This window comes from Cyphellophora attinorum, assembly GCF_001299255.1.
Source record: "Cyphellophora attinorum strain CBS 131958 chromosome Unknown Contig3, whole genome shotgun sequence".
Classification (NCBI taxonomy): domain Eukaryota; kingdom Fungi; phylum Ascomycota; class Eurotiomycetes; order Chaetothyriales; family Cyphellophoraceae; genus Cyphellophora; species Cyphellophora attinorum.
The window spans coordinates 1,134,760-1,157,809 of NW_017253231.1; the positions used below are offsets into that span (position 1 = coordinate 1,134,760).

Genomic DNA, 23,050 nt, shown 5'->3' on the forward strand with positions numbered 1-23,050 from the left:
CTCCGTTGACTCCCAAGGAAAGTATGACCCGTGGCTCGCACCATGTTCAGAATAAGAGCTCGTGAACATGCCGGCACCCTGCTGATCCTTTGTAGCTTCTGGTTGCTCGCTCCAATATGATCGCCTGAGCTGAAGGTGGCTTAACGTCGTTGACGCGGGATATCTAGGCCGGCTCCTCATCCCATCCAAGGAATTACACCTTCCGAGTGCGCAGTGCTTTCAGGACCGACAGAACAATCTCGAAATCATCCTCTGAACCACTGCCGGTTGTGAAGTGGGGCTCTAAATGGTCCTTCACCAACTTCAAGCACTTCTCAGCACTTGGCTGGGGTTTCCCAACAGATTGCGGGCTGGGCTTGGCCTCCATGACTTGCTTAAGGTCTCGTAAGATCTCCTGTGGCCAGGGCAACTTCTTGCCGCAGAATTGCACACGATCGACCATTCGAAGCATGCCGAACATCCACAGCAGGAAGACCGCGTCTTTTCGTTGTTGGGCATCTTTGATAGGTCTGTGGAAGTCGAGTGTGAGTCTTCGGATCTTCTGAGACTTTAGCTTTCGAACAAGTCTGAAGCCTGACTCCCTCTCGAGGATGAACGTGTGTGGAATGTGGTGAGGCACGTGCGGAGCGTTCGACCTTGGATCTGAAGGGTTCCAAGCTTTCGGACCCACGTGAACGCTCACTGTTAGCGACACGATACGACCGTTCAAGATTGGGTCCTGTTCGAGCATGGGGCTCACCCGCTGCAATGGGAGACGAACCAGACTTTCTTGGAACTCTGTGAGCGCATCTATGCTCCAACTGTAGATGTTGACCTGGACGACCACCACCTTCCTCGCAAGAATGTCGAGAGTTGCCGCCCTTAGGTCGGGGTGCCCATTGAGGAGGTCCTGGTCAATGACACTGGCACCAAGGCTTTGGCGGCCGAGGGCGTGACGCGTCTCGCGAACGACCAATTTCTCGATAGCGAGAGCGTGGAGCTCAGGGGGCAGAGTGAGCAATGTCTTCGGTGATATTGGCCCAATCGCATCGATTTCCATCGCATCGGAAGGTGTCTCTGGTGCCGTGTCGGGCTCGGACATGGTGTAAGTTGGTGACTCGGCCTCAGCCTTGGCGATGTCTCGATCGTCATCTTCGTCGAGGTCCTCACCACTCGAATTGTAATCATCGTCGGTGTCGTTGTAGTCCTGTTTACCGTAGATGTGGCCCTCATCACCGTAGTATTAGCCTTCGTCACCATCTTCTTGATGGCTCTCATCATGATGGTCGCTCTCACCGTCGTGATCGTAATCATCCTCGCTGTTCTCATGGCTGTCCTCGTCGCTGGTCTCTCCGTCATCCTTCTCGCTGTCCTCTTCGTTGTCGTCTTCGAGATTCAGCGACTCTAGATCGAGAGCTCTTGGAACAGACGACGACGCGCCCGCAGATGTAGGAGACGTAGCCGAAGATGTATGAGACTGAGCCGAAGACGTAGCAGACGCAGCCGAAGATGTAGGAGTCGTGGCCGAAGAAGTAGGAGACGTAGCTGACGATGTGGGAGACGCGGTCGACGATGTAGGAGGTGAAGCAGCAGACTGTGACTGTTGGGCCGCTTGAGCTGCCAACTTTTCCGCCTTCTTTCTGGCCTTCGTCGCTAGAGCCTTCTTCTTCGTCGCTTCGGCTTCTGGGCTTCCAGGACGACGTTTGAGTGCCTTGCGTGCGCGGCGACGTCTACAAGCTGCTCAGCATCCTCGTATGTGATGTCTTTGGCTTTATCTTCGGAGTCGATATCCTTGTACACGTCGGGATGCTTTTTCTCGTAGTGACGTGCGACCTCGTATCTGTCGCGTTTGAACACTTTGCAGCCTTCCTGTGTGCATGCGTACCAGTGCCCATCTTCGGCAAAGAGTACGCCCATGGCGACTGCTAGATTGCTGCTCCAGACTAGTGACTGACAGAATTCGTGATGTTACGCTAGACGTGGCAAAGATGGAAGTTGTGGCAGAAGTGGTCGTGTCGTGCAAAGAGAATAAAGACGAACAGACACGCCAGGGAGGTAGAAGTCGCGTCTGCCTACAAGAACCTGAATATCTGGGTGAAGTTCTGGACACTCACTTCTTCACCTGCTTGCCTAGCCAGCCACACGCTTTCCCAGGCATTCGTGGCTTCACCAAAGCACTCACAATCAACGTCACCTGTAAAAGCATGACAGCAGATTCTCAACTCTCTGCCAGATCAGTCGTTGTTGATGCATCCCTCAGAGGCAGATGAATTGTGTACGAGGCCACGATGGGTGTAGAAATGCCAATGTATGACTAGAAAATGCACGCTCGATACGTAGTATGGGCACGAGGATGTGTCTGCTCGTGTCACACAAGGACGACTGATACCCAAAAGCGCATCTCATACAAAGGACTCGAGGAACTGATCCCCAACTGCTGCCGGGAGCCCTGACCTGCGCCCTCCGAAACCATGAGAAAATGAAATTGCTTAGACGGAATGCCGGTGACGACCACGAGTGGCCATCGCTGATCCTGAGGATGTTGTTAGCGAACATGACATCAGAAATCCAGAATGTGCGACTAACTGAGAGACAGGGCGGTAGTAGCCCTTCGTTGCGTTGCCTCCGACTGCTATCTTCTGGTTGATGCGGCTGGTGCTCCACAGCGAACGCGCACCTTTCCCAATACCTCGGAAGCACAACCTTGACGCATCCTCTCAGAGTCGCGGCCAGCGGCGCGACTCTGCTGTTACCGAATCAACGACCTTGGAGTCTCCACTAAGGTGATAGCGGCATCAAGGTCGGCAGCACCTAGCCCAGAATGTGTCTCGCGGAGGACGTTTATCTCGGTGATGTTGGCGCGAACCTCATCTGGCAGACCCAGAAATGTTGGGACTGGTTGTGGATCGACTCGCTGAGGGCCTCTGTTGGTAAGACTCCCTTCCTCGACCTGCATCTCGACGGAAGTCGACTCTGGTTCCCTGTCTTCTTCAAGCATGTGGTATGGTGGCTCGCTCGCAAACATGACGACGTCTCCGTCTTCGCCTTCGCCTTCGTTCTCGTCCTCTTCAGCGTCGTTGCGGGCTTCGCCATCATCGTCAAGACCGTGATTGTCGTTGAAATGGTGTGGACGACCAAGGTAATGGCCAGGACCAAAGTAGCGATCGAAGCACCAGGCGGCGCCATCGTCAATACTGTCGCTCTGTCCGTCGTTTTCGATACCGTCGGTGATGTTGTCTCCACTGTTGTCTTTGCTGTTGTCTTCGGTATAGTCTTCGGTAGACAATGGTGACACATCAGGAATCTTTGGGACAGACGACGGGGTGGCTGATGATGATGAAGGTGCAGGAGGCGAACGAGTTGCAGTAGGGACCGCAGGCTGTGCTTGTTGAGCCGCTTGAGCCGCCAACCGTAGATTTCTTGCAATGGTGCGTTTGGCGTCCCGATCTTCAAAGTAGGCGTCGCCCACCATTTGTCTGATCTCGGCATCTGACTTTAGCTCAACCTTCTGCTCGGGCTTCACCGTCCTGCCTGGGATACCATGAGCATCTTTGCAATGACGGATGGCTTCACCTCTCTCCGCTCCGAAGATCGTGCAATTTGGCGTTCTGCATGCATACCACATGTTCAGGGGTGCCCAAACACGATTCTGAGGAGCCATTGTTGTTGATTAGGTATCCTTTTCGTGCTCAGAGTGCGTATTCGAGTGCGTGTTTGGGTGCTGGATGCAGTGTACAAAGTGTTCATCAGACACAGCTGTGCAATAAAGAAAGTAAGACCAGGTCGACATAGTCGCGTCGCAAAATCTGCCAAGCAACGCCAGGTGAAGCACTGAACATTGTACGTTCATTTCACAAGTTGCCTAAGCAGGCCATTGGCCAGGCCCTCATGGCCTCTGCATATCACCTTCCACTGGTTTCACCCTCAGCAGCAGGTCACCAACCTTCTTACAACCTTCATCAGTTCAAACATCCTTCGAGACAGAGTGGGGTGAGCAAGCGTCGCCTGCAGGATCTCCTGCCTGGTCGTCATCATGGTGGAGGTGATTAAAGACATATGTCTCATTGTCTGGATCACAACAATTCGGGTTGAGCAATCGCTGAGCAGGCCTCAGACTCGAGTCTCAGCAACAGCTCGACTCTCACGATTCTTGGATCTCTTTCTTCTGATAGGTCGTACGCTGAGTCCTCGCTTGACGTTCGGGGTAGTCTTTTATGCTAGTCGGAAGTAAGTGAGGGCGGCATGCATGCGCTGTCAATATATTTATCTAGCTTTGACCATCTCAATTCATCCAGTCGTCATTAGTGCCTCTTAAGTACATGACCTGAAGTGCGATTGCTTGAGATTTGCGAGCATAATCAAAGCTGTTTGCTCGCGACAGCTGGTCAATCAAATCAGTCATACCAAGCCGGCGAAACATTCGACAATCTTTCATTCACGACAGCTCGGTCGCGAGCTCTTTGAGATGTCGAGTACATAGTACAATGAGCCGGTGTGCATAGCGTTCCTGGCGTAAGTCTACCGTGGGAGTGACGATTCAGGTTGTTGTGGTGATGTCCTGCTCCAAAAAAGGCGTCCACCGCGAACGCGAAATTGCCTCGGTCCTTGGCGTTAGGCGGCATCCTACCGCACCAGATCTCACGTAGATGATCATTCATTGATCCGTCGGACGTACTACAAAAGAGGCTCATTCGATACGACTCTTGGGAATGACAGTCGTGAGGCCAATTGAAGACATATTTGAGCCACGTTCGAGGGAGGTTTGCACGCACCGATGCGAAGGATTGAAGCTGCATCCGATAATTATCTGACACGACTAGGAGAGACCGCTTTCCGCGAAATGAATGCATGCCAAATTGATCATCAGCTGCAGGACTAGCATGAATCAAGGCGCAGCTGCGGCGCATCTGGTAACCTGCGGATTCTTCTGGTCCTAGGACTCTCGAATGGCCAGCACGCCGATGTGAAAATGCATGCCTTCAGGCGACACCGTAGAATGCCGTCGTTCGCACAAGTTGTGCAGGATTAACAGCTCGCTGACATACTTTGGACAATACATAAGTCCCCGTAAGTCTCTGAGCTCGAAAGCTAATGTTCGACTCATTGAAGAGATGGTCACCATGGATCTGTGCCAGGACAGATACAACATATCGTCCGACAAGAACATTGCCACGCTGGTGCCAACGATAAGAACAGATTGTGCCACCTGGCGCTGGAGTGAACACAGCCGAAGTTCGCCCCTGACCCCTCCAGAGCTGGTCGATGGCCACGAATATCAGCTCGGGGAGCGGGCGAACTCCACTGCTTTCGATGTCCCGCCACTGTTGCAGCACCGCGACTTGACACGAATGGCGCAGACCGTGGTATGGACGAAGTCGTGGCTCGCTCATTTGTGTCTGCAGCGTGTCCTGTAAAGCAATTGGAAGAGCATACTGCTCATTCATCACTCGAGATACTTACATTACTGGTGTGCTGATACTGTGCTTCAGGTGATGCAGCAATCACCATCTCACTGCTTGTACCGTGGCAACTAATAGCACGCCAAGCCCAAAACGCGCTAAACGTCCAACACAGGCAATCTTCCAGCCGTCAAGTTTTGAGAATGACTCTTGCGTACTTACTTCTGACCACAACTTGTTCCATGAACACAGACATTATGATTGAGTCTCTTCCTGGGCGATAGAGCACACAGTAATCATGCCAAGTCACACAAAGAAGGCGCGCCCTGGTTATTGGTACGCCTGCACTATTGTAGGGTGTGATGTGGTAAAGGAGGATGCATACGAGTTGTCCAGACACTGGGGCACCTCTAAAAAGCCTATGGCGCGCAAGTATACACAAAGTCACACTATGCAGTATGCTTACCAGCAGCATGTCAGGGAGGTTGACGATATAGCGGCCAGTCAGCTCATTGGCAACAGCTACGCAGACAGACATTCAAAACGCTATGGAACACCATGGACAGGCGTTAACACCACAGCAACATCTGGGGTACAACCCTTACAACCTGCTGTGCCATCTGCACCTCCAATCGCACACAATCCTGCTCCCAACCCTCCTCAACCGACTCAAGGCCCTTCCGGTCTCAGTAACACCGTGGCAAGCGCGAGCGATGAGATGGATATCGACATCGAAGGCGATGACAGATCGCAACTCATGACTCTTGCGACCGAGACGAGAATGCAGACAATTCGCGAACTCGTACAGCGAAAGACTCCCGACTACTATGGCCTGACCAAACTCGTTCCGGAAACCATAGATCGCTCTCTGTTTGCCAGCAACCGCAAGTTGCGCCATGAGACATTCGATTATCTGGCTAAGCAGGTTCTGGTCATCAAGTTGGATATCCACACCGAAAGCGACTTCGATCTCATGAGGCACGAGATGAGCATCGCCGCGATACCGTTCCTGCGCGTCCCCGACGATCTAGATACCGACAAGACCATCAGTCTACGCACAACTTCGGTCCACATGGTGCTAGAAATAGCAAATGAGGGCAGCACTCATCGTAATCTATTCAGCCACGTACACTCGGTTGTTACCTGCATCTACGAATACCGCACATTCCGCGAACTGGTCGAGCAGCTGGAAATAGCTACAGATGCGCGTCAGCTGCAACGACTTGCTGTCACATACACGAATCGCGAAAGCACCCCCAACCAGGACAAGGATATCCTGGATGTGCTGGACATCCTCAGTCTCCTTCGTGGCATTCCGAATGCCATGTTCTTCGGTTTTGAGTCAGCATACAGTCAAATGGTTGCACAAAACATGCAGCGACCCGCGTGGGTGGAAGCCTGCATGCTTGACCGAGACTCACATGGCTTGTGGCCTATCGACGCGCACGCTGCGGACTTTCGCCTGTTATATGTATACCACCGGATCCTGCAAGCAATGGACATCATCTACTTGGAAAGCGGAAACCAGAGTCGCGCTTTACAGGAATTGGGGCTCATCGAAGCGCACATCAGTCGCGAGCGAGCGCTATTTGACGATCACGACGATCCATTGTGGCACGACCTTGCTCGTTACGCGTCCGACTGCTGCAACTTGCTCCTCAAGAAACTCCTCCTTGTGATTCTGAGCGATGCAGACCGTGAACAGAAGCTCGCAGCCATAGCCAGCAACGAACTGAACTATATTTCGGAACTTCAGTCTGATGAATTGGGAGCTCGACATACTCAGGCCTTCCGTGCAGAAGAATACGCAGTGTCCGCCGCTATGACCTTGTGGAGCAAGAGGATCGGCGAAGTGCTTGATAGCCCTGAATCGTTCATGAGCAGATTTAAGGCGTTGGAGGAAGCGGCAGACGAGACTGCTCGCGCGGTCGCGATGTACCACCCAGAATGGGCCGCTCTCAAAGAATTGGAGCAGTCATGCCTGCGGGTCGCCCAACGAGTCCGGCCACCAAGACCATTACTGCCGAAGGGTATGGGTTGTGTCACTGTTGGAAATGAAGACGAAGTTGAAGCCGAAGATGAATCCGAAGATGAAGATGAGGACGAAGATGAGGACGAAGATGAGGACGGATATGGAGACGAAAGTGAGAACGAAGACGAAGGCGAAGATGATGATCTTCACGAGGTCGACGTGCAGTGGCTGAGGGCATTTCCAGACGAAGTCGCGGCAGAGGGCCGCCGGTCGATATGGTTCGGTTATCGCGCGTTCCATGAGGAGCAAGGGGACGAGACCGTGGTCGCGGACGAACTCCTTGAGGCAGCGACGTCCACGTTCGAGGACGGGCCAAGTGATGGGGAGATGTTTACGGCGGAAGTGCGGCGCCTGTCGTCCATTGTGTCCGAGGCGGCATTGTCCTTCCCAGTCGACATTCCCGACCCGTACATTGATGTACAAACGGAGAACGTGGAAATATCGATTGATGAGGATGACGAAGTTTGAGGGCCTGGGTCTGCTTCAGGACACGCAGCGCTCCTCGTCCAGAGGATGGAGTGGAAGTCACTACGACCACGTTCACGCCGAGATGGCACGTACTTTCGATGGAATGTTGCGGACAGCGTTGCAGTATCGGACACAGTAACGTCTGCGCATATCTCATATCTTGCCACAGTTAGTCTCTGTGTCGAAGCCCTCTAGGATAATTCTTGGATGAAGATAACTTGCAGCACTGTCCCAGTCCGGGGTGCCTTGAAACATATGCCTATGAGTGTGCCTTCTTCGATCCGAATACCCTCGTACCTGCTTCACATCGGTAGCTGACTTCAGTGATTGACTATTCGGATCAGGCACGTGGCACTCTTGCTTCGTCGTGACATTCAGCTTTGTATGAGGACAGATCAAATTCCATGGCTCATGCTATTGGAATAGCGATGAGCTCTGTCGCTGAGTCCATCTCAAGCATCGATGAGGACACGGTTACAGACAATCTGGCCCGTCCCTGCACACCTGGGCAGACAGGGCAGGCACAGCTTGCTACTATATATGCAGAAAACCTAGACTTTCGAGCGCTCGGGGACTCGCAGACCCTGCTGCCGCAGATGAACCCCCACATGCGGGGCGCCCGCGCTCCCACACAATCCCTGCACGAGCTCGACCCCCTAGTGACAGGCAGGAGACCCTCCCGTTCAGCCGCAGTACTTATCTTGCTTCCTCTCAGAGCTCGGTGTGCCCATCACCATCTTCGTTCATCAAGTCGAGGCTGTAGCCATCTGTATACCGTTGCTTGCCCCCATCGGCGATCGGCACTGGACTCATCAGAGTGACAGTCGGCATTCGCGTCGCGGTTTTGGTTGTACCATTTTGTATGGCGGAAGCTCACGGGGCATCGGGTACAGATTGACACGAGTTCGGCAGCCGCGAAGATCGCCACGACTGTCTTGATGCTCCAATGTCGCCGTTCACTCAGTAGTCATTGTGATGGCAGACACAATCCCAGCGGAGTCTGTCGACGTAGCGACTCCCAGCAACAATGGCGAACTCGCCGAGGAGCCCAGCATCTTGCCCAAAGAAGAGGACGATGCCAAGAGGATGAAACCTGGTGATAAGCGACGGTACCATTGCACGTTCGCCGGATGCAATCGTGATTACTCGCGCGCTGAGCATCTTTACCGTCACCAACTCAATCACAACCCAAAGGAGATATTTCGATGCCACTACCCAGGATGCACGAGAACTTTCGTCCGGCAGGATCTTTGCAACAGACACCAAGAGCGCCATTTCAGCCGCGGCAGGCAGGAGGAGTCTGCACCACCTGACACGTCTCATCAGAATACTTCACTGGGAGCTGGTCATTCCTCAGACACCGACGAAATCAGTGCTCTTGTCGCTCTCGGATCAGGGAATAATTCTGCTTATCAACGAGCTCGAACATTACCCGCAACAGACTCATACAGCTCAACTTCTGCGTACTCACAAAATCAGAACATCTCAGCAACGTCCAGTCGATATCCCAATATCCTCAATGGACCGGCACCGGCACACAATGTCACCGAGTCAAGGTACAGATTGGACCCTTTCAAGAACGTGGCTGAATACAGCGAGTCTTACGAGCGCGAGCCCGTATTCACCAAGCCAGCTGAACCCAGCTCGATGAGCAGCAGAAAGCGGTCTCGCGAGCTTGTCGATCTTAGCGTATCAGCGACTCCGTATGCCGCCAGAAGATCGACTGATGCAAGCATGAACGGCTTCGACATCACCCAGACTGGCGGTGGCGCGGCTCCCCTCGAATCGCCTGTATCAATGAGAGATGAGTTTACGAACTGGCTATTCGATGACATGAGCGGGATGCCTGGCGCGTTCACTGGTCTAGGTGTCGGATTTGTTGATACCAACGAGGGCTTTGGCAGCCAGATCTATCCGGCATACTTCGACGATGGCTCAATGGGAAGTGCGTACCAGAATCCGTCTCCTGGAAGCGCAGGCGAGCTTGCTGCGAGTCCACTGGCTACCGCGAATGGCCAGCTTCTCTCTTCAGGCAAACGACAGAAGTTGATGGCTCTCATTGACCACCGCTTCACGGACGATGATGCTAGCGATATTGCAGAGATTAGAGACGATGTGCTGGGTGGAGATCGGGATCAGGACGACCATGTCCTGAGCATGCGCTCATTACAGAACTACATCGGGTCGTATTGGTTCCATTTCCACGAGCAGATCCCAATACTCCATCAGCCTACCTTTTCTGCGGATCAAACTCATCCATACCTTCTCCTTGCCATCATGGCTATAGGAGCATCTCAGCTCAACAAAGCCCATGGCCGAGCAGTTGCGGAGGGCGGCTCCAAGTTGGCAGCATTCATCGCATGGCATCTGCGATGGCTGGTGTTCAAGGACAAAGATTTCCGTCCTCCTGCAAAGCTATGGGTGTTTCAGACGCTTCTACTCTTGGAGACGTATGAAAAGTTGAGTGCAAGCAGGCTAATTCATGAGCGAGCCCACATTCACTCATCTACAACAATCACACTGATGCGTCGGGGAACTGCCCTGATCGATGGTCATGCACATCGCGAGATCTCCCGCCACGCTGCTACACCAGAACAGTGGTGGGGACGATGGATCCAGGCTGAAGCGACTCGACGTGTGGCACTTGCAGCTTTTTATCTGGACGCTCTGTCCGCGACATCATTCGGCCACGCAGCAATTATGGTGCCTCACGAGATTCGTCTGCCTCTACCTTGTGATGATGCACTTTGGGAAGCCACATCAGCTGGAGAAGTTGCTAGAGTCGAGGCGAGCTTGCATGCGAACGGTGTGCAGCCGCCAACATTCACAGACGCCCTTCGGAAGATTCTCACAGGGCGCAAGGTGCGCACGAATCCAATCGGACGCATGATTTTGATGGCTGGCTTGTTGTCTGTGTCATGGCACATGCAGCAGCGAGATCTCCAGATGTCGGTTCTTGGCGTCTCACGAGGAATGGGTATGGGCACACCGCCTGGATGGCGAGAACCGCTGACAAAGTCGTTCGATTTCTGGAAGAAAGATTTCGAAGACTCACGAGCACATATGCAGCGCATTTCGCTTCCATGGCAGACGGCTACGCAGTCGAGCTCTCCTGATTCGGACAATATGACTACTGCGACGGTGTTGTGGCATCTGGCACATATGGCTATGCACTGCGACATCCGCGACATCCAGATCTTCGCAGGCGCAAAGTCCAATCTAGGTAGACCAGTCGCTGACACAGATCGAGAAAGGGCGAAGAATACCATTGGGTCGTGGATCCGAAGTGCCGGTGGTCGGACAGCTGTCTGGCATGCATTGCAACTACTCAAAGAGACGCTGACGCCTCGGCCGTCCCCGGGTGACGCGCATGGGATTACCTACAATGCGCGCGATGATCATTTGATCTACAGATCATGGTCGCTTTACATGGCGGGCTTGATCGTCTTCTGCTGGGGTTTCATGAGTGATGGACTTCTCCGACCATTTCCGGAGCGGCTCCTCAGGTCGGAGGTCAGTGGCTCCGCATTGCCACACTCGGCATATTCAGCTCCCCGTCAGAGTTCGAAGTGGGACGAAGACATCGGCATTCAAGCGCAGAATTGGCAGGATGCGAAGTTGTACCTTCAAACTATAGGCAGTGTAAAGGATTCGGCCGAGCTTGAGTCAGTGAAAGCTGGGAGAAACAATATTGTCGGCTTGCTGCGAAGCCTAGAGTTCGCTTTCAAGGATGCACGTTGGGAGCTCCTCAGAGAAGGGGCGGAGCGGTTGAGGGCTGCTGTGCGGATGCTGGAGCAGTAGTACCCTCCTAGTAGACGGGACCAAGCTATGAAACTCAAGAGACGAAGCACTCGTGCACAATCAGCAGAAAGCAACAGGAGTCTTCACCCTGTAGCATGGGTCCATTGGTTTCGAGCTTCGAGCGCCCACAGGGATCTAAGACCACTGATAGATGTAGCTTCTTTCCACATGTCCATGTAGTGGCCCAAGTAAGTCACTCCTAGTACCTAGGTCTACTAGTATACTATGGTAGTGACATCACTGCCATCTCCTTGGATTACCTACTAAGAATCTCCTCCACCTAGAAGGCAATCCTCCAGGCGCCAAATCTCGTTTGCCTGAACCTTGTAGCACCTCCCAGCCCCCAAGCCTTTAGCGACCACGAATAGCCTCCGCAATAGCAAACAATCGTCTTCGGTCACTTAAGAACAGTATTCAACATTTGAAAATCTCCATCGTCTTCTTAAAGCAAGAAACTCGCTGGCCCAGTTGAGACATCGATCGCCTTGGATTGAGGCATACGACTACTTTCATGGACGGAACCGGGGAGTTGCCTGATCAGCCCGATCAGCTCGATCAGCCCCATCAAAACGGAATGAGAATGGATGCCATCCAAGAGTTCACACGAGGCGAGCAGACGCCTGATGAGGTCGATGAAGATGTCAGTTTATTATGACTTCTGAAAAACCCCTGCCACAGCATAAAGTCCATTACTGACGATACATTGCACTGTAGATCAATGGAAATATGGAGACGCCAAACAAGCTAGACTTCATCGCAAACCGCGGACGGCGAGGGTATCCACGTCAGATCACATCGTTGCCGGATGAGATTCCGCCACAGCTGGGCCGTCAGCTAGTCAAAGGTGACACATTCAAATATGAGCGCGAGAACCGAGTGTTTGAGGACAAAGGCGCGGCGATCTGGGACAGGAAGAAGGAGAAGCTTTACGACTACTACATGCTCAGCACCCGAGAGAAGCTAGACGCCAGGTACTATCACGTTTACGCGACGACAGGCAGCACCATGGGAGTTACTGTAGTCAAAGGGAACGATTGCGCCGAACCCACGATTCTTGGTCGCTCGCCCAGCATGATACCGTCTCACCTTCGAGTATGGACTAAAGCGAATGGATTTGCCGACGATACGAGAGAAGTCGTCAGGACCACTGAAGGCCTGGAAGGGGTTGATAAAGCAGTAAAGAGGCTACAAGCACGACAACAGCGCAAAGGGACTTCTTCCAGTACGACAAACTTTGTCAAGAAACGTGAGAGACAGGCCAGAAGATCAGAGCCTTGGACTTTACCGCTCGAAAGTGATATCTTTGAGAATGAAGATGGTCAGTATGCTTTGACAATGCACTGCTACTTGCTGACCTGACTCAGTCCAAGCTCAATCTGGTCTGTTCGGTATTGCTGATGGTACATCAGCCGGCAGTACCTCTTCGGATACCTCCACTGTACACACTATACACCCGCAGACATCGAGAAAACGTGTCAGACCTTCAGAATATTACGACGAGGACTCGACCCCTGAGCCACCTAACCCCAAACGCCTTAAGGATGAAGAACTGGCACGCAATTACCTTGCGACCATCTTTCCCAACGATCCTAACTACGGCGTTCCCCACGACTACGAGCCCAAGAAATGGGACCAGCCTCTCCTTCGCGACTACCGAGCCCTGTGCAGAAAATTCACCGAGAACGGCCGTCCTGCCCATCAACTCTGGCCAAATCTCCTGCGCGCTGCATGCAACAATCTTAAAACCTCGAAGCGCCTCACCCGCCAAGCCATTAAAAGCGCCAGATCATCTTTCGAGGGCCCACACCGCCAGAAGCAAGCGAGACGTAGCACATCTGTTGGCTACTCTGATGCAGAACCACGTCCCTCAAACAGGCGCAAATCCGAGTCGACGGTGTCGCAACCCAGACCTCGGCTTATTGTCAGACTGAAGATGCCGAAACGTAACTCAGTGTTACGACAGGCACAGGCACCTCAAGCAGATGATCACCAGTCCGGGCTCAACGGTGTAACGGCGCCTCGTCTAAGTGCCTCCGAGCGGCCGTCGGGCGGTAGAGCAGAGACAACGACCACGACCTCTCCTCAATCACCTCACCCCAGGATGTTCTCGCGCACAAGTCATGTACCTATAACTGCACCTCAGGCTACTGAGGCGCCTACAGAAGCGCCCCAGCATACCGAGATACCCGCAGAAGCACCACAAGAACAAGAAGAACTCACCGCCGAAAGTGATTCGGACGATGTCCAGGAGATTGAGGCACCAGCAGTGCCAGTCAAGCAAGAGGCGCCGCAAAATACAAGCAAATTATCGGAAGTACCAGCAGAGATTGGTGATCAAGTCATGGTAGTGTTCAGAGACGACTCAGATCAAGTGCTCAGGCAACGACCATGGCGGGACTGCAGCAACGTACAGAAGTTGTTTCTGCAAGCGGTCGTCGGAAGGCTGTTCAAGACAAGTAAAGAGGATACTGCGCTTAGCGTTACGGTACAGGGCTTGGAGGAGGAAATTCCGATCATGAAAGGTGATGTAGACGACTTTGGTGTGCTTTGTCAGGCGATTGCTTTTGCGCAGAACATGAAGACCGAAGGTGGTGGGGAGGAGCTGGTGGTTGATGTGAAGTCTTTGTGAGGGGTGACCTTCCTGATCCTCTGGTACAGAGTCAACATGAATTTCTGGGAAACCTTAGGTGCTCGTCACACAAACAGCAAACCGAACGGTCTTGGCACTGGGCCAGTTCACTTGATCTCGACGCAACTTGTGACTTGATTCGCATTCCAAAACCCCGCCCAAACTACGCCCGACTGTCCCAGCAACATGGTCGCACCGACACGAGAGAGAGCACGAGAGTGGAAATTCGATGATACGATGCCTGGAGATCTCAAAGCACTTGTTCAAGAGTCTGGCAGACCAGATCTCCAGGGGTCCTCATGGTTGACTCGCAAAGACCTTAACTTTCGTGGTGGTCGGTCACGGCATACGTACTACTTGGTCGACACCGGCGAGCAGCTAGAGGCCACATTCCATGCTTGTGTGCATACTGTCTTTCAGGGATAAAAGCGCACGACCTGGCGGTACCGGGAACTCACTGCTGTACAAGGTCCCTCGATTCCGCGACCAGTGATCATTGGACTTCCAGGCAAGATGAGACAGAATATGAAGGGCAATTGGGCGACCTGGCATGGCAAAGAAGCTGGTTACTCCACGCAGTACGTGGTCCGCAAATCGATCAAAGCGAAGTCTCCAACGCGTAAGAGTTGCGCAGACCGCAGAACGACCACAACGCGATCTTCAGAGCCGGACGACGCTCAAGACTCAGTCTTCTCTAGCTCAATCGACGTCGTACCAGCCTCTGGGTCACACTTCGACGATCTCACCAACGACGAGGACAGTAACAGCGAAATCAACACCATGAACGACAACGATGACAACGAGGAGGTCAACAGCATGGGTACACGTGACACTTCCCTAACCACGGAAGAGCCTCGCAAGATCACTGTCCGATTCCTTACCAATGATTTAAAACTGAAGAGACGGCGAACGTGGGAGTCATGCAACAGCAGTAAGCACTTGTTCGGGCAAGCTGTCGCTGCAGGAATCATCAAGCCTATGGTTGAGACTGCTTTGCTGTTGGTTCGGGTGGCTGGCTTCGAGGATAGCATTCTGTTCAAGGGCGACGAAGAAGACTTTACCAGCTTGAGGGCTGTTATCGAAGATGCCGCGGCTGTCAAGTCTGAGCCCGGTGGAAAACTGCGGCTGGACGTCGATGTCGATGTCTTCCCAACGGGATGAGCCACAGCACGATGAAGACTTCAGGCCTGGCGTTGAGCCACGCGATTCTGGCCAAGCACGTCGTGTCTCGCTACCTGAGTACGGTTGAGGTCTCGCCCGACAAGGCGGAAGGGTCTATGGAACCATGCAGACAGACGAGAATTACAACAAGTGACGATACAGAATCATGAGGGAGATCATGAGCGACGGCGCTCAGGGTCGACGACATACACGAAGCGCGACCATGACTAGCGCCTTCGAATGAACATTTTATCCGCTGAGAGATCTCCTTGCTGACAAGCCTTACATCGATTGCCTCTCTCCTCACTCTCTGTCTTCAGTTTTTCCTTCCCGTACGTGGCTCATCGCTTCTCCGTCTAAGCACAAACCAAGCTCACTTGCGTCTCGGTCTCAGCATCTGCCTTCCAGGGCCCGGAACGGCCTGCTTCTAGAAGATCAATATCCTCTACAGGCCTTCATCCACCCTCTTCATCCCTTCGTTCGCCATTCATACCACTTCAACCACCCATTTTCATCTCGCATGATCGCCCCTCATGACTACGCCGTCACCGTCCAGTGCGCCGTACAAGCACACTGATTGCATGCCAAAGCATCTCCGCCAGGAGCTAGAGGCATTCGGCTCCACAGCCTGTCTTGAAGATGGTATCCTGGTGGAAAAGCAAAATGTTGTCAGGAACTACGCTGGAAGAACGTTTACTTACACACTCCTACACACCTCAGAACTGCTCAATGTCAGGTGGTATCAATGCACATCGCGCCGCAACACATCTCGAGGAGTCCTAGTCGCTGTTGGACCAAGTATGCCTCAACCCCAAATCATCGCACGATCACCCTCAGGCGCGCCCAAGAGGTTTCGAGTGTGGCAAGGACCAGAGAAGGGATTCAGGGGGTCCGCCTGGGAGATCGTGAAGAATGCTGTGGTGACCGGTGGTGGCGGTCGTTTCGAGAGAGGACCGTTGAGGTCGAACGTGACGGAGTCACAGGCGGGCAGCAAACTAGAGGATGCAATCGATGTCGCAGAAGACGACAGCGATATTGATCCTAAGCCAGGTGCAGGACCGAAGAAAGAGATGACGTTGGCACCGCCGCCCTCCACACCAGAATCAAGCACAACAACAACTCTCGTACCTTGCCCTAGTAGCGACGCCGCGCAAGCTGAGGAAGAGGCATCGGACGACCGCGAACAAAGGCCTCCCAAGCGGATCAAGCTCGAATCGAACGACTCGACCACATCTCATCACCTTGCTTCACCGCCTGCCGACGATACGGATGCAGCCGACAACACCACACTGCAGTCCCAGCTCGGGCCCCTAAGCAAGCAAATCCTCAATCTCAAGGTCCGCTATCTCTCTGCTCCGAAAAACATCATCTTTCGCGAGCGTTCGTGGAAAAATTGCAACTCATCCGACGACCTCTTCATGCAAGCCATAACCGCCAACCTACTGCGGTCTTCAAGCGACAAACGTCCACTGAAAGCCACCATCAAATTCTGCGCCAATGGGGACGACGACAACGGCGAGGAGGACAGGACAGTGGCTGAAGTACGATTGATGAAAGGCGATCCTGCCGACTTTCAGGCATTGGTAGATGAGATTGCTCGCGTGGGTCTGGTCAAGACTGAGGATGAAGATGGTGAAGGTAAGGGGCTCGAGGGCATGTATATCGAGGTGCGTGTTCTTTGACCTAAAGGGGCTGTCGGGGCGGACCTCATGGGCAAAACGATGACAGACTTAGATAACCAGTGGTCAGAGGATTAAAAACGTGCCTCTATCGCCTTCTGCACAGCTTCTATACACTCTGTCGATAGTCGTGTGGACAATCCCATAGAGTCTCTGCAGCTCCACTGCGACCTCGAGAGCTGTGGCTGCATCCGCCGTTCCCAACGCAGTCGCCTGGAATCGTTGACATTGACATTTTGGAGAATGAGTTTTGACAAGTGCCCGTGGCATTCAGATGAGATGCTTCGACCTGCAGAGACCGCGAATTAGTCATGTTCCCAGACATGCACGCCGTAGTCGTCCTCCACGAAGCAAACAGAGCAGAAGACTGCAAGCACACATACCGAAAATAAGCCCTCAGGTAAACAACCTGCCAACCACCCAAGCTAACCAACACCCCCATCGTGCCCAGACTGAACCATTTCACCCGCTCATTCGTGCTCTCGTTCGTGTCCCGCAGCTTCTGCTCCCGCATCCGCAGATACTCCATCTCTTGCACTATCTCATTGACCGAGGCCTCGATGCGCCGGAGTTCAGTGTCGACAGGTTTGAGCTTTTCGGCGGCTTGCAGGCCGGCCCAGTCGCGGGCGTCAGCGCCGATGTCGATGTCGAGCTCTATTGAGCGGGAGGGGTCGTTTTGTGATACTGGTGGGAGCGTCAGTGAGATGGTTTCGTGGGTTTCATGGAAGAGGTGCCGGAAGCGGGCGGTGGGACAGGTTGTGCGTACTGGATAGTACTTACCGCGCCCAGAAAGGGTATTCTCAAAGCATACGTCAAAAGCCGTGTCGGCGAGGGAGGTGAAGACTGTGCGGGACTCGCCGACGACGTCCTTGGGGCGGCCGTAGTCATTGCCTACTGCGTCTTTGATCTGCTCGTCGACAATACGTCAGTTTGATGGTCCGTAGAATGGCAATTCCATCCCCTGATGACAGATAACGTCGGCCCTCCGTGCCCACTCCTGTTGTTCTTCTTCTTGCTGAGCCCTGCTCAGTCATGCCAATCTACACCAGGTGGTGTGCCCGCTCACCACAACCACCCCCACTGATCCGTCCTTCCTAGCCCAGCGCAACAATTCCGTTCTCCGCATTTGTTCCAACCGGGCTCCGGGACTGACTCACATGCATATTAACAACCATGCCATCTCCCTTACTTCCCCCGACAGTCGCGGTAACAACGACCAACGTATCCCGATTGACAAAGTTGCGCACGCAGCGCTCGTTTTTTGTCGAATGGCCCGGGTGGGCGAGGAGGTCGAATTTGAGGGCTGTGGCGAAGGTGGAGAGGAGAGTCAGGAGGACGGTGAAGACAAGAAAGGGCTGCCTTGCTGGAGGCGTCATCGTTGATGGTGGAGGTGTGAAAATGCGGAATGGGCGAGGGAGGAAGCAGCGCCGAATGTGGGCGGGGAGGTGAGCCGCTCAGGCGGTCAGTAATCGGTGAGACGCAGCGAAGGAAATGAATTATAGACTACCCGTCGCGGTACCGGACGACAGGCAAGTCAATGCTGTCCAGAGAGAAGGCGCAACTGCTCGTCGATGTCGTTGACGATATTTCGTGGGCTGCGATCTCGCGACACTTTTTGGGGGAGGTTCAGGGGCCATTTTGAGTTCTCATCCCTGTTCTTCGGCCTAGGGATGTTCCGCTCCGAAAGATCTATATCAACTACTGCTACAACCGCTATGTTCGGTAGCCTTGACAGAGAGGTTGAGGACGGGTCAAAGGACAGGAACGAAAGCCTACAAGCGAAAACAATGATGGCACCGATACTACGACATCGGTACTAGCCTTGCTATCGCTCGTAGACGTCCACGCTTGCACTCAGTATAGCGTCGATTCCCACCCGTCTCCAGTCGTCCTTCTCCACAAAGCTGGTCATATTGGCATCGTACACATAGTTGACCTTGCCCTCGTCTTCGGTCGCATAAGCTGGCCAGGCAACCTCTCCGCCACTCAAGAACCTCCTTCCGTGCCATGCATTTGGATCTGTACTCGCCACGAAGCTCACCCAGTCCCCACTCATCAGCTCCGCTAATTCAGTATAGCTCTCGGGCTTCGCCTCGAACGGTGGCTTCCTGACTGGTTCGTACCCAAGACCTTCTATGTTGTACATGGAAAAGGCCACTTCCGAAAAGTGTGCAACGCCGTCCATCTGATTGGCCCATGCAGGGATCGCGTTGAACCGGTAACTCCATACAGGCAGCCCGGCCCCTGCCCACGTCTGTGCTGCGAGGCGACGGCCTGCGATGAAGGTGCGGTCGCCCGTATATGTGGCTGCTGGGCGGAAGTATGCGCCATAGCTGGCGTTCGGGACGAAGTTGTTGGGGAGGTTGGCGAGCTCGAGCGGCAGAGTTGGATCATCGGGGTATAGTTCTGCCAGGCGCTCGGCCAAGTCGGATGGAATGTCCCCACTGGTGAGGGACGCGATAAAGTCAGCGGTCGTGTTAAGATTTAGTGGCGCATACGCCGTGCCTTCATCGGAATTAGCCCCGATAATGATCGGCACGTGGACGAATGCTTCGTCGGCAAGCTGCTGGGAGGAGTATCGGGCGATGAAATCGCCGTCAATCTTGGGACCGAAAGCGCCACGGACAAGAGCGGAGGAGTTGATGGCTTCGTTGAGAACCTCATACGGAGTAGGCTTGAGGCAGGCGAGACTATCCCCGTTGGAAGAACATCCGATGGTGGCGGTGAGATTGTCGTATGCAGCCTGAGTTGGACTTGTCAGACTGCTGAGTGCGAGTGGGCCACCACTCTGCATGATCGCCGAGCGGAAGAGACCATCGTCTCTACCGTCAAATGCGAGCAGATGAAAGCCAACAGACGCGGCTCCAGCGCTCTGACCGAAGATGGTGACTTTCGAGGGATCGCCACCAAAAGCTGCGATGTTCTCCTGTATCCATGCCAGCGCCAACCTCTGGTCTCTCAATCCGAAGTTCGACTGACCTGACGCAGTGACTTCTTCAGAGCCTAAGAAGCCCCACGCACCCAGGCGATAGTTCAGCGTTACAGCCATGATCGGTTGACCAATACCAACAGATCGATCCACCATGAAAGACATGTTATACCGCCGGTCAACGCCAGAACCCTGAACAAAAGCGCCACCAAAGATCCAGACTGCCACTGGGAGCAATTCCCTGATGCCTCATGGCCGGATGACGTTGAGTTGCAGACAGTCCTCACTGACGTCGTATCCAATTTGAGCTGCCCCATAGCCGACGCATGCTGGGCCGTATTCCTTTACTTCACGAACACCCGTCCAGTGAGCATCGAAATGAACTGGATTGCTGAACCTCAAGTCGCCCACTGGCGGCTCTGCGAAGGGGATGCCGAGGAACACATCTTGGTTGTAGCTGTCCAAGTGACGTCCGACATAAGTACCGTTCTTGACATGGGCTACTGGTCCATCGTGCTGCCTGTCTCCATGGGAGGAAGCTGGAGCAGCACTCGTCGTGCCAACCAGTGCCGTGAGCATCCATTGTACAGCTTTCATGGTGCTGATTACCTAGGCAGGTCACAACGATAGGCCTGACCATTCGCAAGGACTGACGGAATGGACCGCCTTGTCATCTTGTATGCTCGAGCACTTCCGGCGGCACACTGGCTCATCCGTTGGCAGATGTGCACATCCTTGTGCGCTATCAAGGTCGGCTAACGAAGCTGTTGTGGGTTCCCTCGAGCATGCCTAGTCGCGAATGGGCAGTGGAGGTTGCTGATGTTCATAGAACATGGTTCGGGAAAGTGCTTTCCCGCCATTTGACGACACAGCGACCTCGGCAAGTGTCATCATTCGCAAATGCAGCATTTTCAAGTTTTGTGCCTCCGCACCAACCTCCACAGATCGGCGGAGTCTGGGGTAATGCCAAGACACCGCTTGGGGAGAATCAAGCTAGGAGTTCTGCCGTGTCGCTGTTTGGGTAGTCTGTCGGTCAGAAGCTGGAGTCGTCAATGGAATCAGGTCTGTTAGCGTCATATGTATGAGTCGTACCTTCAGGCAGATGACCTCCAGCGGCAAAGACATCTGCCATCATGAGTTTGAGAACCGGATGATGCAAATTGGGCGATGTGAAGGCTTGTGCCCACTTCTAGACTGCCATGTACAAGCTAAGTTATAAGGGAAAACGGCAATGCTTGGGAGTGCTTCACAGGTAGGTGTTCCAAGCTCGATTCACCCGCCTGGACAAGATGCGCTGGACCGCAATCGCTTGCCTGGGTCTAACCCTGGGCGTTGTTCTGGCCCAAGACTACAGCAGCAGTGATGACCTCCTCGTCAAGACCGGGTCACTTGTGCTCCAGGGCACACTCGAAGAGAACATGCCAAATGTCAGAGTCTTCCGGGGCGTGCCATTCGCCGAGCCTCCTCTGGGCCAATACCGCTTCCGGCCGCCAGTCACCAAGAAGTCCTCTTCAGAGGTCATCAATGCCACTTGGTTTGGTCCATCGTGTATCCAGCTCGACAACGGCCAGAAGACGGTCTACACCGAGCATCTCCAAGGATTTCTTCTTACACCCGGTCAACAGGACACAGAGGACTGCTTGACTCTCAATATCTGGACTCCTCGTGGAGCGGAAGGGCAGAAGTTCCCGGTCATCTTGTATATTCCTGGAGGCGGCTACACGGGAGGTGGGGGGGCCTCCCCCTACAAGTATGGTGGACCAATGGTTCGCGACCAGCAAGATGTAATTGTGGTCACGATGAACTACCGCCTCAATATCTTCGGCTTTCCCAATGCCGCCGGTCTTGATCAACACAACCTGAACCTTGGTCTACTGGATCAGCGGAAAGCAGTCGAGTGGGCCTTCAACAACGTCGCAGCCTTTGGCGGCGACCCGTCCCGTATGATCCTGTGGGGCCAGTCGGCCGGTGCTGGCTCTGCCGACAGTTACGCCTACGCGTGGCCTGACGACCCTGTCGTCTACGGCTTTGCAATCGACTCAGGCAGTGGCGACGGTGCAGGCCGCTCCGCGTCAGACACGTCCAACTTCACATACGTCGCCCAGCAGGTCGGCTGTACACAGGAGGACAAGTATGATCAGTTCGCTTGCATGCAGACAGCTCCAGCAGAAGACATCATCGGCGTACTCAGCTCATACAATGCCAGCGACAACGACGGTCTCAGCCTAGGCTTCGGCCCAACGACGGACGACGAAACAAAGTTCTCCAACTATTCAGACCTACAGGCCAGAGGCAGATTCGCAAAGGTACCGCTGCTGGCAGGCAACACCAACGACGAAGGCCAAACGCTGAGTGCACCCTACAACGAAGACGGCTCAGCGCCGAACCAGACACTGGTCGAGATCGGCACAAACCGAACAGCTTGCGGGATCGGACGCGCTGCAGAGGTGAGGGCTGAACACGATGTCCCAGTCTGGCGTTGGCGATACCTGGGTTACTTCCCAAACCTACAGCCGTTGGAGTGGCTGCGCTCTTATCACTCCTCCGAGCTGCCGCTTGTATTTGGCACATCAGATTTCTCGGGTCCAGATACTGAGGTCGAGGATGAAACGAGCAAATATATGCAGGGTGCCTGGGTAGCATTTGCGAAAGATCCCGTGAATGGTTTGAGTCGGTACGGGTGGCCAACCTATGATGCGGCAGAGAACACATTGGTCGAGCTGGCACTGGATGGCAACACGAGTGCCGTCTTTGCAGCTGGCATCAAGTACGATAGCACTTGTCAGAGCTCTGACTAGGTCGATTCGTACTATATAATCGCATCAACAGAAATAAAGGGAAAGTCACACGCGTGACGCTCAATCGCTTCAAAGCTTACATGGAATTGTACTGGGAGAACCTCGGACCTCTATCACGCGGGGCGATTCTCAGGCAGTATCCATACTACAAGACAGCCAGCCGAGATATGCATCT

General features: G+C 53.8%; 10 protein-coding genes across 10 annotated transcripts; 6 read left to right on the forward strand and 4 right to left on the reverse strand.

Moving 5' to 3' along the window:
• Nucleotides 1–193: 193 nt before the first annotated feature.
• On the reverse strand, nucleotides 194–1,896 carry AB675_8701 (uncharacterized protein; the record flags this gene model as incomplete). The annotated part of the gene is made up of 3 exons (XM_018149170.1): nucleotides 194–1,207; nucleotides 1,410–1,667; nucleotides 1,714–1,896. The coding sequence occupies 3 exons, from the start codon at nucleotides 1,894–1,896 to the stop codon at nucleotides 194–196; spliced, it is 1,455 nt and encodes a 484-aa protein (XP_018004755.1).
• Nucleotides 1,897–2,728: 832 nt separating this feature from the next.
• Nucleotides 2,729–3,640, reverse strand: AB675_8702 (uncharacterized protein; the record flags this gene model as incomplete). The annotated part of the gene is made up of 1 exon (XM_018149171.1): nucleotides 2,729–3,640. The coding sequence occupies one exon, from the start codon at nucleotides 3,638–3,640 to the stop codon at nucleotides 2,729–2,731; it is 912 nt and encodes a 303-aa protein (XP_018004363.1).
• A 2,189-nt stretch (nucleotides 3,641–5,829) lies between these two features.
• AB675_8703 (uncharacterized protein) lies at nucleotides 5,830–7,878 on the forward strand (the record flags this gene model as incomplete). Its single annotated transcript, XM_018149172.1, has 2 exons — nucleotides 5,830–7,365; nucleotides 7,576–7,878. The coding sequence occupies 2 exons, from the start codon at nucleotides 5,830–5,832 to the stop codon at nucleotides 7,876–7,878; spliced, it is 1,839 nt and encodes a 612-aa protein (XP_018004531.1).
• A 975-nt stretch (nucleotides 7,879–8,853) lies between these two features.
• Nucleotides 8,854–11,679, forward strand: AB675_8704 (Zinc finger protein; the record flags this gene model as incomplete). Its single annotated transcript, XM_018149173.1, has 1 exon — nucleotides 8,854–11,679. One exon carries the CDS (start codon nucleotides 8,854–8,856, stop codon nucleotides 11,677–11,679), a length of 2,826 nt encoding a protein of 941 aa, XP_018004608.1.
• Nucleotides 11,680–12,190: 511 nt separating this feature from the next.
• Nucleotides 12,191–14,308, forward strand: AB675_8705 (uncharacterized protein; the record flags this gene model as incomplete). Its single annotated transcript, XM_018149174.1, has 3 exons — nucleotides 12,191–12,319; nucleotides 12,394–12,997; nucleotides 13,044–14,308. The coding sequence occupies 3 exons, from the start codon at nucleotides 12,191–12,193 to the stop codon at nucleotides 14,306–14,308; spliced, it is 1,998 nt and encodes a 665-aa protein (XP_018004380.1).
• Nucleotides 14,309–14,821: 513 nt separating this feature from the next.
• Nucleotides 14,822–15,469, forward strand: AB675_8706 (uncharacterized protein; the record flags this gene model as incomplete). Its single annotated transcript, XM_018149175.1, has 1 exon — nucleotides 14,822–15,469. The coding sequence occupies one exon, from the start codon at nucleotides 14,822–14,824 to the stop codon at nucleotides 15,467–15,469; it is 648 nt and encodes a 215-aa protein (XP_018004461.1).
• A 533-nt stretch (nucleotides 15,470–16,002) lies between these two features.
• On the forward strand, nucleotides 16,003–17,151 carry AB675_8707 (uncharacterized protein; the record flags this gene model as incomplete). Its single annotated transcript, XM_018149176.1, has 1 exon — nucleotides 16,003–17,151. The coding sequence occupies one exon, from the start codon at nucleotides 16,003–16,005 to the stop codon at nucleotides 17,149–17,151; it is 1,149 nt and encodes a 382-aa protein (XP_018004227.1).
• A 267-nt stretch (nucleotides 17,152–17,418) lies between these two features.
• AB675_8708 (Endoplasmic reticulum vesicle protein 25) lies at nucleotides 17,419–18,524 on the reverse strand (the record flags this gene model as incomplete). Its single annotated transcript, XM_018149177.1, has 4 exons — nucleotides 17,419–17,437; nucleotides 17,532–17,832; nucleotides 17,929–18,055; nucleotides 18,306–18,524. The coding sequence occupies 4 exons, from the start codon at nucleotides 18,522–18,524 to the stop codon at nucleotides 17,419–17,421; spliced, it is 666 nt and encodes a 221-aa protein (XP_018004328.1).
• A 449-nt stretch (nucleotides 18,525–18,973) lies between these two features.
• Nucleotides 18,974–20,674, reverse strand: AB675_8709 (Lipase 3; the record flags this gene model as incomplete). Its single annotated transcript, XM_018149178.1, has 2 exons — nucleotides 18,974–20,298; nucleotides 20,365–20,674. The coding sequence occupies 2 exons, from the start codon at nucleotides 20,672–20,674 to the stop codon at nucleotides 18,974–18,976; spliced, it is 1,635 nt and encodes a 544-aa protein (XP_018004757.1).
• Nucleotides 20,675–21,366: 692 nt separating this feature from the next.
• On the forward strand, nucleotides 21,367–22,875 carry AB675_8710 (Para-nitrobenzyl esterase; the record flags this gene model as incomplete). The annotated part of the gene is made up of 1 exon (XM_018149180.1): nucleotides 21,367–22,875. The coding sequence occupies one exon, from the start codon at nucleotides 21,367–21,369 to the stop codon at nucleotides 22,873–22,875; it is 1,509 nt and encodes a 502-aa protein (XP_018004443.1).
• Nucleotides 22,876–23,050: the final 175 nt, after the last annotated feature.